Genomic DNA, 12,630 nt, shown 5'->3' with positions numbered 1-12,630 from the left:
TATATAAGATAAATTGTAAATGTAATATACCAGAAATTTACATAGGTGAAACAGGCCTTAAATTAGAAAAACGTATTATTTATTGCAGTAATTTAGAAACACAACCATAGATAGTCGAAAAAGATATTTAATACACTTGATATGAAAGTGTTAATGGAATGTATAATCAAAGCTGTGTATTCTAAATGGTAATGTAAAACTAAAATGTGAATTGTTATATTGATATTTTTACTCGCAAAAGAGTTTATTAAAAATGTTTATATTTTACGGTACTGAAGAGGGTCCCTTAATAGGACCGAAATGCATCTACAGTAATTAAATAAAGAGAAGTCATTAGCTAACAGCTGTGTGTTGGTCTACCGCTAAACTTAAAATTTATATTTTTCGTGCGGACTTACAGAGACCTTGTAATATTCAGTGACATCAAATATTCTTTACTGACAAATCATGATTCAATCTTCAGTGATTCTTGCCAAATTTTGATATAGAGAAAAACTCAGAGATCCAACACCATGCAGCAAACACTCTTGAAAAAGACTGTTATGGGACAGGGTTAAAGTAGGCAGGGATAGCAATAAACAACCACAATGAGTTTCACATTTTAAAAGCTAAATGTTCATTGACAGGTGCTCTGAACTGAGATAAAATTCTACACCCATATATTTGTCCATTTATTGCTACAATGGATCTATGTACAGACTGTAATTTCCTTATACAGGTATACCTTGAGTTATGTCGTTTCAAGTTATGTTGTTCTTGATTATACGTCGTTTTTCAAAAAATATACAGAAAAATAATCAAGTTTGTCATTTTATTTGACTTTACGTCCATCTGCTACAAATATTGAAGTTGTAATATCACTAGAAAAGCGTTAAAGCACATAAAATCATATTAAAATATATACATTTACAGTAAATGTTAATATAATTATCATAAATCCTAGAGAACAAAACATGAAAAATCTGTGTTCCTGTGTCGTCGTCTTATTTAGCAATCTTTAAGTGCTCAATATTGGTGTTTTCCATGGTAGCTCCAATATCTACCATTTGGCGTCATTGTCAGCGCCACTCATTATTGGTAAATTTAATATAAATTAGTTTCTTTTCTACTGTCACAAGATAATTTTAATAACTGTATTTGTTATTTAACCTTACAAAATCATCTTATTTTATAATGTCTTAGAGCAAACCACATTCACAAATAAAAAGTCTGTGATGTACTGTAAACATTGTCAAATTGTAAACATGTAAATTTTTCATGTTTACAATTTGTACATGAATTCATAAATTTAGGTTACTTTTTTCTGTACTATATTAAAAACAAATTTAGGGAATGGTTATCTGTGGTTTAGCCTAGTGACAAATAAATTCGGAGACAAGTAAATTCGACTTACATCGTTTTTTTGACTTAAGTCACCTCTCGTAGAACCAATTACCGACATAAGGCGAGGTATACCTGTACATCTAAAATATTGTTAATTTAAAAGTATCAGTTAATTTATAGATTTCATGTCTTAAGGTTTCAAACTTTCTACTCAGTTTGGTTCTAGAGTTTGTAAGCACAGAGTTGTTCTGTTCAAATCATTAGAATATTAATGTTGAATGTAGTAGATCTGAAGATGGAATTATAAAATTCCAAAAAGCATTTTATCTATTAAATAGTTGACTCCTTCAATAGTTTCAAGTTTTTTTTCTAATGTGGTGCACAGAGTTGTTTGATTGTTTTAAAATTTAGTGATGATTTCAAAAATGCAAAGGAAATTTGCATAAATAGTCCTGGCATTGGAACTATGTACTTTTATAAGACAGTTCATTTGGATTCATATTTAATATCATAAAAGTGTGATCATAAAGTGTGAATTGGAAAATTTTCAACAAGTAGAAGGAATTATTCAGACAATGAAATATATTGGAATGTTGCAGGAGTGCTACAGGCTAGTCAACAACAACCCAAAAAGGCCAAATAGTTTAACGTGCATCATCAGCTTTGGAATCAGTATCAAAGGATTCATATGCTCTCTGAAGACCTGGTTCTGATGTCCAAGGATTACATCAATGGCAGACAGTCACTTTCTGCTTCAATGTGCAAGGCATCATGACTTCTTTGCTGCCACAGGAAGATGACTAACTGTATTGCTTAGACTGCATGAGAATGGACTATTACAAGATGATCACTTGTTCATATGTCCACCTATTGTGGTCTCATGTATGTATCTAAATCTGGGAACATCACTGCTGCAGGCTTCAGTTGTGCCGAAGCCTGCAGTAGTGACATCAAATTTTAATTAAATTTCTTATGACTGCTGTTAATATGTTTATTTACAACATATAAAAAATTTCCGAATATTGAAAAAACTATGAATTATCATTTGAGTGCTCCAATTGATATAAAAAAGAATGTCTATTTAATGGAAATAAGAAAAATATATAGTAGAGTTACTAATAATAGCGACCAGACTATTGCAATTAATAAACTTAATCAGAAATTTGCCCTTAATAATTACCCTAGTTATATATTAAAAAAATGGTATAGTAAATGGGAAAAAAATAAATTTAATACTAAACAGAATAAAAAACAAAATTATAGTAGTTTCCCTTATATAGACAGCATTTATAATAACTGTGTTAAGGTTTTAAAGAATGAAGACGTAAATTTAGCCCCGTCCTTGACAAATAAACTTTTTCACAATATTAAAATACATACAAATTCAAATAAAATCGATAAAAAAAAAGGGACGGTATATAAGATAAATTGTAAATGTAATATACCAGAAATTTACAGAGGTGAAACAGGCCGTAAATTAGAAAAACGTATTAAAGAACAAGAGGCCGCTATTCGGTTAAAAAATAGTAATTCTCCTTGGTATAATCATGTAATTCAGAATAATAATTGTAAATTGGATAAAAATAGTGTACAAATATTGCATAATGAAAGGGATATTTATAAGAGAAAATTTAAAGAACATGTTGAAATAATGAAATATAATAATAAAAATAGCAATCGATTAATAAATGTTTCCAGTGAAATGCAAATAGATCAAAGATGGTATCCAGTAATAGAAGAAATTAAAAGATGACGTCATGAGGTAGAATAGTCAATAGAGGGAGTGTTATTCAGAATAGTTCCGATAACGGACCGTTGAATGGTTGTCTTCGGTGTGTTTTGTTGTGTGCTATGGATGTGTATAGTTCATGGGCTATCACCGTATAGAATAATACAAACAGTATGTATCTTAAAAATTAATTTTTATACGTTATTGTTTGTTTAACTTCCACTTTTTAAAAAACTTTTTTAGAAGTTAGGTTTTAAAATTTGTTAAAAATAATTTTAAAAATTTGTCTTATTAGGTAAACTTATAAAGATCTAATTTAGAATAATATTTATTGCAGTAATTTAGAAACACAACCATAGATAGTCAAAAAAGATATTTAATACACTTGATATGAAAGTGTTAATGGAATGTATAATCAAAGCTGTGTATTCTAAATGGTAATGTAAAACTAAAATGTGAATTGTTATATTGATATTTTTACTCGCAAAAGAGTTTATTAAAAATGTTTATATTTTACGGTACTGAAGAGGGTCCCTTAATAGGACCGAAATGCATCTACAGTAATTAAATAAAGAGAAGTCATTAGCTAACAGCTGTGTGTTGGTCTACCGCTAAACTTAAAATTTATATTTTTCGTGCGGACTTACAGAGACCTTGTAATATTCAGTGACATCAAATATTCTTTACTGACAAATCATGATTCAATCTTCAGTGATTCTTGCCAAATTTTGATATAGAGAAAAACTCAGAGATCCAACACCATGCAGCAAACACTCTTGAAAAAGACTGTTATGGGACAGGGTTAAAGTAGGCAGGGATAGCAATAAACAACCACAATGAGTTTCACATTTTAAAAGCTAAATGTTCATTGACAGGTGCTCTGAACTGAGATAAAATTCTACACCCATATATTTGTCCATTTATTGCTACAATGGATCTATGTACAGTATTAATAGATGGTAATGACAACCTCACAAAGTGCAACTGGATGAGATACCTGCAGAGTAAAACATTCTTCGTAATTAAAGGTCTCTAAGATCACCGAAACTTAATCTGATAATGTATGTATGGGACATGCTAGGAAGATGGATTGCAAGTCACAGTATTCCACTTTGTACTCTTTCAGAGCTCCAACAGGTCTTTTTACAAGAATGGAAATTACTACCATAAAACTTAATCAACAATGTCATTGTTAGAATGAAATCATCATCAAACTTGCATTGCACATACTATTAGATAAATATCACCAATGAACATTTCAATGATATATTTTGGCATATTCAATGATATATATTATATTTCAATGATATTTGGCCAAATATATCATTGAAATGTAAAAGCCAAATCCATATGTGAAAGCCATAACTATCACATTTTTTCTTCTGATCAGTTCATTCTTTTGTATTTGGTAACTTTGTTTGCATAGAGCTATTATGTAACTTTTATTCAAAAGCAATAAAATAGTTTGTGTTATTCACAAGAACCTGTTTTGGCAGTTTTATATATAACTAATATCAAACAAAATATATACAGATTACAACAAACTTTTAAATCAGAATTTGCTATAGATACTTGAAATCCTCAATTAAATCTTTGAAGCAAGAGAGAAATAATGGCAGCATATTACTGATCTTAATGCAATTTTCTTCTTTGAAAATCAAAATTTTTACATTAGATTTTTAAAAAGTGATGTGTTAACAAAATATCCTTAAATACTAAAATAAATGTTTTTATCTTGCTTATTTTTTAAATTTTTCCTTGAAATATTATTAGTACCAAAAAATCTAAACTGTGACAATATAATAATTGTACAATCTATTGTATAATAATAGTAAAATAATTTTTAATAACTGTTTTAACATTACAAAAATAATTTAACATTTAATTTTTTTGTTGTATTGCAGTATGGTTATATTTAAATTTATGGAGGACTTTGTATTTTTTTTTCTTTTTTAATATTTTGTAACACAGACAACATATTTTATTTTAAATTTATTCTTTGCTCAAACATTTATCTTTTTGTGCAGATCTGAATATAAAATTATAAAAGTTTCAAAAAAAAAAAAACCATTTAATCAAAATAAATTATTGATTCCTGGAAACTATTAAGTGTAACTATTCAAGAGAAATTACTTAAATGAGATAACAGACTTATTATAACTAAGTAGCTAAAAATAAATTAAATTTTTTTATTTCTCTGTGACATGATGATGATAATCAGCCTTGATTGTAAATTAATTGTATGATCTCTGTTTTAACTTTGCATTTTGTAATTTATAGTTAAACATGATATTAAAAAATAATAAAATTTCTAATTTGTTTAATCATTAATTGTCATTAAAAACTATTATTATTAAAATTATATTAGCATCACGAAAGAATATTAATTTATACATACAGTAAAACCTTGTTTATATGTTTTTCAAAGGAACTGAGAAAAATATTGTATAAATGAGAAAAGTATGCAAGTGGAACTATTTTTGAATTGCTTTCAGAGTGACTATAGTCATCACAAAAGTATGATGAGGCACAAATTAATACTGTAAAACTGAATTTTTATGTGTAATTTCTTAACTAATAAGTTAAATTTAAAAATCTTCTTACGTGAATTTAAAAATCTTCTTAACTAATAAGTTTCATGTTGTATGTGTTTAATATATTTAAAAAAAAATTTTTATTATACTGTTACTTTTCCTTTCATACAAAGTCATGTACTTTTAAAACATTAATCAAATTATGTTTGTTTCTTGTTTTTTTCATGGACTTGTCAAAAACTAGTACAAAGTGGCAAGTTTATGAAATCCAGTCATATCAGTTGTCTCCTTTCACCAAACTCCAGTCATGTAAAAGAATGAAGAGTCATTCTAAAGGTTAATTCACACTCAAAGTGAACAGTAAAAATGAATGAGAAAATGGAAAGTGATTTTTATTCACTTAATGAAATTAGTTCACACTACAAAATGTGGAAAGCAAAAATTTTTGATGTGTCAGACTAACAGTGAGATTTCCTAAATAGGAATTTGTCAGAAACCGTGTCACATATTATGCATTATTTGCTCTGCTGTTTGCATTTACTATCTGTTTGTACTATCGGTGTGGACTAACCTGAAGTGAATACATAATTCACTTTTTCATTTTTTTTTATAATTGCTTTAAATTTTTCCATTTCAAAATGAATAATGCATAAGAAAAGTGCTGTAGGATATCAAAAAATAAGAAATATAAATGAAAAATGTATAATTGTGTTTTATAATGAAGAAAGTACTGTGAAAAAAATATTTAATGTACATTTCTCAGTTGTGTGAAAAATGTACAAATGGGAAATGAATGTATAAATATGGTTCAACTGTCATTAATACATATTAATATTCTATTATGTAAATGATAATACTTCCATATTTTCTTTGCAATACAAAATTAAAATTAACAATACCTTTAATTGCAGATTCCAATCGTTTAAATTCAATAAAAATACGAACAGCTTCTTCTTCGGGAATATCACTAGCCGCAATCTCAAATATGAGACATTTTACTACTTCCCCATATTTTCCACATTCTTCTTTTGTTTCAGGTTCTAATTCATCATCAACTTCTCCTGGACCAACCATATTCTATAAATATATATAATATTTAAAAAATATAGCCTATAGCTTAAAAGGTTAATTTATAGCAATATCTTATTAAATTTATAAAAATCATCATCAATTTACAGACCCTTAATAAAACTACTTTAGATGGATTTTTCATTATTTCTGTAATTGATTCAGACGGATTCATATTGACTGGAGCAGGTGGTGGAGGTGGTTCTGGTGGAGGTGAAGGTGGTTCTGAGAAAGAAAAAAGTTAAATTTATTTGCTTTTTAAACTAAATTCATACATAATGTTTATATAATGCAGAGAAATACTCCATATCTATAAATAAGGCATTCATTTTAAAAGCAAATCCTCATTTAGGTTAAAAAAGGAAACTTAATAAATCTAAACATTTCATTATACATTTTAATATGCTCTTTTAATTAAAGTTAAATATTCAACAATAACAATAGTAATGTTTAATTGTTTTTGAACTCAAAAATACTTCTGAAATTTATCAAAACGGGAAAACATCATAATAAATCTTTTGCAGAATTAATTGGCAGATATTGAGGTACTACTTTTAAACTCCACATCTAAATTAAAAACTATAAGTAAATACGTACAGTTGAAGTTTGAAACTATCTAAAACTATTACCTTAAAATCATATCAAATTCCACTAATTTTAGACCATAAATTTCTTACTTTCTTGACATTTTATAGTCCAACATGACTTCAATTTGTTTTCTGAACCTAATTTTTTCAATACATGTCACAGACAAATTTTAGTATTTATTTTTGTGAGTAATAGAACGTTCAAATTATTTGCATATTTACTTAATCCTTAGCTTAATAATTTTTCTTTTCCTCTTCTCATCTCAATATGACTATCATTATGTTACCTTCTACTACGCAGTATAGTATCAATGGAGAATAGAAACTTGTAAAATAAATAGCTTAATTACCAGGAATATAATATGTGTAATATAATATTTTAAGCATTTTTCATATTGAGAATAATAATATTTGATATTTTAAATACATTAGACATGGTTTAAACTTTTTAATACACAATTTGAAATAGAAACATAACTTCTACAATGTTTATCTTTAATTTAAAAAATATCTATCAAAACTTACTGTAAGGGTCTTTACTCCAAGTAGGTTACTCTCAAGTTTTTTGTTTTGTGTTATGATAAATAATAGTTTTGAATCATCAGCTACTCAAGAAGGTTTAAACTTAAAGATGTACAAGAAAATTTTTTTTTTATCATATAATCATAACAACTGTCACATTATGAATTATCAGCACAGGCATGTGCCAGTGACATGGTCTGTGCTGATATGCTGATACTAATGGTCACTTGCTGCAGTAGGTCAAACTATCTTGAATTATACACGTAGCAACATAAACATGTTGACGATGTCATGTGATAGGATCAGGTTCATTTAGACAATTCAACAAACATGTTCTTCATGTGACATCCTAAATATGTTCATGTTGCTACTCACTAATGTAACTTTACTATTCTAAGATAAAAGCTTTAAATTAATAATACCTTTTGGAATATCCTTCTCATGAATAATTTTTCCTCCTCTTTTACTAGTTTTTTCAACTTGCAATGCTTGACTCATTCCCTGTTCTTGTTTGCCAAGACCTTGTCCTTCTTTGAAACCATATTTAGCCATGATGCGTGCAGCCACAGAAGTACTAGAAGTAATGTAATCAAATTATTACATATTTAGTTATCCTTAAATTAAAAATTATATAGTAAAAAGAAAATAGTTTTATTAACACTGAAATAATAAGTTTGCACTTCATGCCAATGTAAACTATTACTATAACACTTATGTGCAGTGGCATATAACGCCACTGCATGCATGTGTTATAGTAATTAACATTGATTTTTCTAGGAACAAAATAAAAATCTATTTATTTATTAGATTAGAGTGGTCCAACTTTTTTCAGAATCAAATTCTACTCTTGAGCTTTAACTTCATAATCCTTTTTTTGAGTATGCAGGGAAAAAAAGATAACTTCTTAATTAAATAACAAAGAGTCCAACTAGATAAATGAAACTGTGTAAGTGTTGTCTCACTTACACAATTTCATTTTTGACAATTATATTCAGTCAATAATATACCTATACAAATAAGTGATAATATGCTGACATCACTGAGCAAATGCAACTCTAAGTTAAGTAAAACACTAACAATAAACTAACAACTAACAACAAACTTGATATAAAGACTAATTTAAAACATTTTGTTGACAATGATAGATTTAAATGTTTAGCTAAAATGCTTAAAAAGCATTGAATTTATGAACATATCCATTTTATTCTAATGCTATTGGATACACAAATACCAAATAACAATGATAAAAAATCAGTTATCAATCACAGTTAGGCCTCATTTGATCCATGAGCCATCAATTGGACCAGCCTGCATCATTTAAAAATGCAATTTTAGTTCTGCTTGATAACAAAATTTATTGAATTTTCCATGATCTAAATTATATTTCAAGTGAATTAAAATATGAAGATAATATTAATGGTCTAGGAAAGAATCTCAAAAGAACATTTGTTTTTTTAATTTTTTTACAATAAAAACTTCGTAAGAATTCAATGGATTCTGTTGCAAATTTTTATTATGTAAAATACTAAATAATCTAATGTATATTCATGAATCTAATTTCCATGCAGTTTTGTGAAGTAGCTGTCAAAATCAAAATTAGTTTCCACTTTGCACATCATAAAAGAAACAGTTCTTAGCAATTACCATTGAGCTACTCACTTTAAAAAATTACAAATAAGTTTATTTTTACAAAAATTAAGTAGAATATGATGAACAGTACCCAAAAGAAACTGGGGACAGATATCATTAAAAATAATTCAAAAAGTTTTAAATATTAAGGAAATTTATTTAGCCATTTTTGATTGTCATTAATGATCATCTTCAAATTTGATCTCCAGAACAAAAAATGCCTCTCCATTGTGGCCTGGCCAACCCATAATGGGCTTGACAGAAAAGGCTCTTTTAGTTTCCACAGGGCAGTAGTAGTCCAAAAAAAAAGAAAAAACTTTTTCAATAGCCAAACTACATTCTGTATTATACTGAAAATAGAGCTTCAGTTTGTCCTCAGGTTATTCCACTGCTGGACACCATAGATCAAATTTAAATAAATAGAAACAAATTTATCAAACTTAAAACATTTTTAAAAAATTGAACCAAGAATTTCTGTTTTATTCAAATAGAAAGTAAAAATTAATTAGGTTTAAATTAATTACACAGTGAATTAAGTATGGCTGACAAATATCTTGACTCATCTAAACAGTTTCTGGAGTCCAAATAAACATTAAACCAACATTCCAATATTCAAATTTTCTGATAAAGTCCTTTGGAATAAGTGGAAGATGTTAGGAAGGTGATAATTTTGACAATCACTGGATTATTTTGATAGGTTAGTGAGCATTTATTTACACACTTCCCTTACTACCACTCCCAGCACCTTGTTGATTGCAAGGTACTGGGTATGATTGCCCCAGCCACTCTGTCATCTTACTGTTTTTGGTATGTACATAATCTGTCTGTATAACTTTAGTTCATAACTGTAAACCAATAATTGGCTAACTTATAACTGTTTTGTTCAGCACACTGTACATTCCTGCAACATTATGAAGATTTGTTACACTTGTCTACAAGTGGCATGCCTCATTGGAAGCAGTGGAAGCGCTGTTTCCCTTATATTTTCTAAAAAATAAATACATATTGTGTGATTATTTTCATATAATTAAAATTAATATTTTATTATAACCGCATTATGTATCTTATTACAAATTTCTATACTACATGTGAAAAAAACAACAAGATTGCTACTGTATACTCGAATATCAGTGGCAGATGGAAGCGCTGTATTGTCAGCTTCCAAACAGCCAGATTATACTCATTCGTACATGCGTTTTACAGAGCACCAATCTCACCCGGTTTAGCTGGTGGAAGCTACACACATAACGCTTCTAATGATTCTATCCAGGACTGGTTTTGGGCTGTTAGCTGCCTGCCTGCTAGATATTTGGCTGCCCTCACCTGATTATGTGAATCATGAGTAGATTTATAACTTAACCTAACCTATAAGAATTTACTGGTATGTTTTTATGATAGTTCTGTATAGTTGACAGGAGTTAAAAAAAAGCCATTAAAATATTTGATATATTTATTCTGCTTTTATTCTGCTCTCCCATCTTATATTATTTATGGATTTCAATGTTAAACCAGTGATATTACGATTTTGTATGTCCCATCTTTAAGGGGATGTAAAAAAAAAAAACATGTACAATTCTTGTACAAGGTTAAAAAATTAACTGTTACTTTGGTAGCATCATTTACAACTAAATTTAATGAATGAGAGATAGCTCTAGAATTTATTTTCCTTAAATTTACAATTTATGTATCCGTTGTCATAAAAATTTGTCTTTCCACTTCTTTCCCAAGACTACAAATATTCGAGTACAAAGTAACCGGTTTCAACTTATTTCTACTTAAGAAGTAATTAAATAATTAAGAGATTAGGGAATTAGGGACAAAAATAAAACCCTGCTGAAAGAGCCAGAATATTTAAACAAAAGCTTAACCGTATCAATCTTTAGCCAAGTAGAGTGGGGACTGATTTCTTAGTAATATTAAATGTAATAAAGAAAGAAATTTTTCCAGTTCAATGAGAGTGACTGAAAAGTAAATTTTGGAAATTTCTGTGGACACCACCTGGTCCTAAAACAAATTAGTTAGAAAACAAACAATGGACAATCTATTAAGTTTAACATATTTGGATTTTTACAGCTATGTTTTGAGAAACGTTTAAAATTTACAACAACCCTGTCACATCCTTTGAGGTATACTAGTGATGCGACTAAACAGGCATTTGACATTGACTGGTATCGGCACCCCCAGGATTTGGCAGCCCGCATGCATGCATACATTGCAGGATCATCTCTGATGCCAATCATTAGCCACTGGTAAGGAGCTATTTGACTAAGTGGATTGTTTTAAAATTTAAAAATGTAAAGAATATTTTATGTTATTTTTATGTACTGTACCTTTCTTTACAAAGCTATATTTAATTATAACTTTCTTTAAAAGTATATTCATACGATTGAATAATATTTTGTACCAGGTAAGTATATCCACCACACATTTTATTTCACCAAGTAAGTTTTTATTATTTTATTTATAATTTTAGCCCTTATATTGTGGCTAGCGATTCAGAATGTAATTGTGATATTAAAAATACATTTAGAGAAGACTACAGTTTTTATTGGTTTATTGAACAAATGAATACGAATGGACCCTAGACCATCACTAAAGTGCAATTACCTGATTGCCCCTGGAAGTTGGCTTCTTACAGAAACACAGCTTCCCTATCGTCAAATGTCACGGCACACCACTGCTGTCTGCACTGATAATGCTTACTGCTCATACACTTATAACAGCATTTTCATCTTTATATTGTATAGCTTTGGGCATAGTTTTAGGTTTATCTTTACCTTGTATAATTTTAAATATACTAAAACCTTTCGTTAATACCAACTGAAATGCATTTTGGGTTTTTTTCATTTCCATAATTATGTAGGCATTTTTGTGTTTGTTAAATGTTTTCACTTTGATTCCTGAGCGTTTGTGCCCATCATTGGTCTGATAAGCCCTCACTATTATCTGCCTTACAGTTGTTGATAATTTAATTAATATAATTTATTTTATTTTTTTCTAAATTAGAAATAAAATGGTATTCCTTTAATATATCATTTTATTATTACAGTAATCAAACGAAAATAACTACAGTTTCATATGTCAAAAATAAAAAGTAAAAAATTCTGAAAGAAAATATCCAATCAGAATGAAACCTGAACCATGCTCTTTGTCAATAGTCCAGATAATAACCCCAAAAAATAATCCAGCAGTTTAGGATTAAGTTTGGATATATTACACACACACACACACACACACA

At 28.4% G+C, this 12,630-nt stretch overlaps 1 protein-coding gene across 2 annotated transcripts in view; it reads right to left on the bottom strand.

The window, feature by feature from the left end:
• The window catches only part of LOC111613225 (splicing factor 45-like), a 56,593-nt gene that overhangs the window by 18,239 nt on the left and 25,724 nt on the right, over positions 1-12,630 (bottom strand). For both annotated transcript variants that reach the window (XM_023354575.1, XM_023354574.1), the window contains 3 exons: positions 8,186-8,337; positions 6,767-6,879; positions 6,486-6,663 (listed from right to left, as the gene is read on the bottom strand). In XM_023354575.1, the coding sequence (XP_023210343.1) occupies positions 6,486-6,663; positions 6,767-6,879; positions 8,186-8,337 (443 nt within the window). The remainder of the gene's footprint in view (positions 1-6,485; positions 6,664-6,766; positions 6,880-8,185; positions 8,338-12,630) is intronic.

This window comes from Centruroides sculpturatus, unplaced genomic scaffold (assembly GCF_000671375.1).
Source record: "Centruroides sculpturatus isolate CEXI.00-Female unplaced genomic scaffold, Cexi_2.0 scaffold1839, whole genome shotgun sequence".
Taxonomy (NCBI): Eukaryota; Metazoa; Arthropoda; class Arachnida; order Scorpiones; family Buthidae; genus Centruroides; species Centruroides sculpturatus.
This window is presented reverse-complemented; position numbering and strand designations above follow the sequence as displayed.